General features: G+C 42.5%; 1 protein-coding gene across 5 annotated transcripts in view; it reads right to left on the reverse strand.

Annotated features, from left to right (window-relative positions):
* The window catches only part of vti1a (vesicle transport through interaction with t-SNAREs 1A), a 334,105-nt gene extending 329,954 nt beyond the window's left edge, over nt 1–4,151 (reverse strand). For all 5 annotated transcript variants that reach the window (XM_087998891.1, XM_087998893.1, XM_087998889.1 and 2 more), the window contains exon 1: nt 4,020–4,151. In XM_087998891.1, the coding sequence (XP_087855017.1) occupies nt 4,020–4,113 (94 nt within the window). In that variant the 5' untranslated portion in view covers nt 4,114–4,151. The remainder of the gene's footprint in view (nt 1–4,019) is intronic.
* Nucleotides 4,152–4,232: the final 81 nt, after the last annotated feature.

A 4,232-nucleotide genomic window follows, 5' to 3' on the forward strand; every position in this document is an offset into this window, starting at 1 on the left:
ATGAGGTAAACAAACAGCCACTGCTTTTCAAAACATCAGTTCCAAACAACAAGGTGATAAACAACAGCACCCCAGAGGGGGCAGTCCCTTCAGAAAGCAAAACATTATGTCAAAGACTGACACATGTTAACACATTCTAAATTCTAGCAGATGTAGGCATTAAAACAATAAAAAGAAAAGACAACAATAAGTCCTGTCATTTCTAGAAATAGAGAAAATAGCTAAGTCTTCTCCTTCTAAACAACTTTCTGCTGTTCCAAGCTACACATGATGGGTAGGGGGATCTCAATCCCAAATAATAACTGAACAGTAAATGTGAAATTCTCAAACTTTGCATTATACTATGATCAAAATAAAGGAGTTTCATTGCCTCATTCAGGATTGTAAAAATATGGAAAGTGAATGGGTTATTTGAAGAATCAAGTTTACCTCACCAAATCAAATTTCTCAATCTCCTGAGAAAGGCACAAAGATATAAGGTCTCATGTTAATTTAGTTACATTCCAGAACATTAACCCAACTTTGGGAACCATCTTCAACAAGTTACATTCAACAAGTTACATAGACACAGCAGAACCTGTTGTTTACTTGATTATGTGTCTATACTTAATTAAGCAGGTACTTATTGACTATGTTTTAAGAAAGTGAACAACATAATATTAACTTATTTTCCAGGAAATCGATTCTGCTTCATTTTTACTAAATTCAGGGGAAAAATGCTTTGTTCTTATATTTAAGATAATTAAATATCTAAGATAGACTCAAGGTGGCGATGCCAGCACAGTAGGTAGGTGTTCAGCCTGTCTGTTCGAAGCCGGTAGTATCCTTTTCTCTCTCCTTTTCAGCTTTTTTGCTTTGAGGTCAGAGCAATATTAGCAGAAGGGATGGCTGCAGTGTTGACAGCAAGGATGGAGACACCTGGTGGCAATAGCAGTGCCTCAAGTCAGACTCCTGATGGTGACAGGCCCAGAACCTAGACTCTTAGCCGAGGCTGGGCCTGGAGCAGGGATCCCTTGCTGTGGTAGACACAATGCCTGGACTCTTGACGTTGCCCTGAGTGGTAACTCCTGGCTGTGGTAGGCCCAATTACTGGACGCTTGGTAGTGGTGAGGCAGCGGTTATGTTGCAAGGACACTTGGCAGTATCAGTGAGGAGGCAGCAGCAGTAGAGCTGGGATCTCCTGGGGTATCATCATTGTGGTACCCAAAGCAGGGTCTCCTTGAGGCCCAGAACACCTTGCAGAGATCTTACAGAAACTCTGAAGCCATGCTTGAGACCCAATTTGAACAGAAGAAGAAACCTATGTAAGCAATTGCTTTTTATTGTTTTTGCCACTCAAAATAGCTCAGAGTTGTGGCAATGAAATACTTTTCAATGCATTTCCTAGATATATGACAACAAAATCATTCATATTTGCCTTTGTTTACAGCTATTTAACTAAAATGCATAGATACATATTATCCTGCTGTGGGCGGCACGGTGGCACAGTGGTTAGCACTGCTGCCTCACAGCGCCAGAGACCCGGGTTCAATTCCTGCCTCAGGCGACTGACTGTGTGGAATTTGCACGTTCTCCCCGTGTCTGCGTGGGTTTCCTCTCACAGTCCAAAGATGTGCAGATTAGGTGAATTGGCCATGCTAAATTGCCCGTAGTGTTAGGTAAGGGGTAAATGTAGGGGTATGGGTGGGTTACGCTTCAACGGGTCGGTGTGGACTTGTTGGGCCGAAGGGCCTGTTTCCACACTGTAATGTAATCTAATCTGCCATACATGGCTCAAAGTGTTTCTCTTCACAGATGCTACAAGACTTGCTGAGTATTTCCTACACTGGGAGAAAGTGAGGACTGCAGATCAGAGCTTAAAAATGTGTTGCTGGAAAAGCGCAGCAGGTCAGGCAGCATCAAAGGAGAAGGAGAATCGACGTTTCGGGCATAAGCCTTTCTTCAGGAATGAGTATTTCCTACACTTTGTTTTCATTAGAGTTCCAGCAACTGCCAATATTTTGTTTGTAATGAGATTATACATGTATTTCAATTAAAGTAAATAAACAAAGCCGTCACATCCATCCTTAATTATTTCTTCCCCAGTAAAACCAAAAACTCAGCACAAAGCAGTTTTCTTCAGAACAAAACTACTGACCCTAAGTTTAAATGGGGGATAGGGTGTATATCATAGGGAGTCACTTACCTACATGTCTACCTTGAAATGTTATCAACCTCCTCCAACCATCAGCCAACTTTGCTTCCTCACTCCCATGTCCTGATACCAATGTGCTGGATGTACATTTGCTCACTGAGGTGGAAGATTCATTTCCAGACGTTTTGTCACCCTACTAGGTAACACCTTCAGTGGGCCTTTATATGTTTGGGTTTTTTTCAGTTGGTGTGTCATCTCCTGTTCTTTTTCTCAGGGAGTGGCAGATGGGGTCTAACTCGATCTATTTGTTGATAGAGTTCCGGTTGGAATGCCATGCTTCTAGGAACTCTCGTGCGTGTCTCTGTTTGGCTTGTCCTAGGATGTGTGTTGTCCCAGTCGAAGTGGTGTCTTTCCTTATCTGTACTTAAGGATACTAGTGAGAGAGGGTCATCTCGTTTTGTGGCTAGTTGATGTTCATGTATCCTGGTGGCTAGTTTTCTGCCTGTTTGTCCAATGTAGTGTTTGTTACAGTTCTTGCACGGTATTTTGTAAATGACATTAGTTTTGCTTGTTGTCTGTATAGGGTCTTTCAAGTTTATTAGCTGCTGTTTTAGTGTGTTGGTGGGTTTGTGGGTTACCATGATGCCAAGATGTCCGAGTAGTTTGGCAGTCATTTCCCAGACGTCTCTAATGCAGGGAAGGGTGGCTAAGGTTTCTGGATGTATTTTGTCTGCTTGTTTGGGTTTGTTGCTGAGAAATTAACGGATTGTGTTCATTGGTTACCCATTCTTTTTGAATACATGGTATAGATGATTTTCCTCTGTTCTGTGTAGTTCCTCTGTGCTGCAGTGTGTGTTGGCTTGTTGAAATAAGGTTCTGATGCAAACGAAGCTGCATGAGAATTCCTAGAAGCATGGCATTCCAACCGGAACTCTATCAACAAACACATCTAGTTAGACCCCATCTACCACCCCTGAGAAAGAACAGGAAATGACATCACCAACCCAAAGAAACCCAAACATATAAATAGAAAGCAGGAATTACCAATAGTGTTTCACCCAAAGGCCCACTGAAGATGGTACTTAGTAGGGTGACAAAATGTGTGGAAATGAACCTTCCAGCTCAGCGAGCAAACCTACATCCAGAACCTCAACCTGAGGTACAAATCTTCTCAAAACTAATATGCTATTTTTGAGCCGGCAGTCAGGACACCACAGGGAGAAAGTCCAAGCCTGCTTTTAAAACCATAGATTTGTAATTTCAACCAATCATCCAAAGAGACATTAGATTCCAAACAATTACTACTCTCCCCTGATGTTCCTGAACCTGTTGGGTGTCACGAGCATTTTCGGTTCTTATTTCAGCTGTATTTTGCTCTTATATCAAGGTTTGATCCTAGGTCTATTTAGGAGGTCTTTGCCAGTAGTCTGATTCTAAAAAAGTCTTCAGAAACGACAGGTTAAGAGGAGGGGGGAAATTAACCAGGTTAACATTTCCGATTGTTAGCCAGCAATTTCTGCTTAACATGAACGAATGTTGATCGAGTCCAAGTTTCGGTTTTACTGTGATACTGTCTCGATGACATGGTGCATGTCAACACACTTCACTGCATTTCGTTCAATACTAATTGCTTATGAATAATTAACACCTTGCCTTTCAAATCAACCTTACCTTCCCATCGTTCAGCGTCTACTTCTGTTACTGATTAAAAATGCTTCGAACTTTAAACTTTTATGTATATATATTTTTCAAATACGTCATTTAAGACCGATCATCAGAATGCGAACCCAATCCCTGGACGGCGAGGTTCAGTCATCCCTCGGCTCTCTCTCCTCAACACCCGGCCAAACAGGAAAAGTATATTCCAGCAGAACAGCCTCCCTACCTCCAGATAGTTTCGGTATCCTCCCCACTTTATTGGTGATCTCTGCTGTCAAGGTGCCGAAATCCTGCTCGTAAACCTCGAAGTCCGAGGACATTTTCTGAGAGGTTGACTGCGGTACCAGATGTGTAGAGTGGGAGCGACGACCGTTTCCTTCACTCGCTCGCGCACACTACCGCCCGGAAAATCCTTCCCACTTGGGAGGGAGGGAGAGAG

This window comes from Chiloscyllium plagiosum, unplaced genomic scaffold (genome assembly GCF_037043375.1).
Source record: "Chiloscyllium plagiosum isolate Xiang-an unplaced genomic scaffold, Cpla_swu_hap1 HiC_scaffold_22, whole genome shotgun sequence".
Taxonomy (NCBI): domain Eukaryota; kingdom Metazoa; phylum Chordata; class Chondrichthyes; order Orectolobiformes; family Hemiscylliidae; genus Chiloscyllium; species Chiloscyllium plagiosum.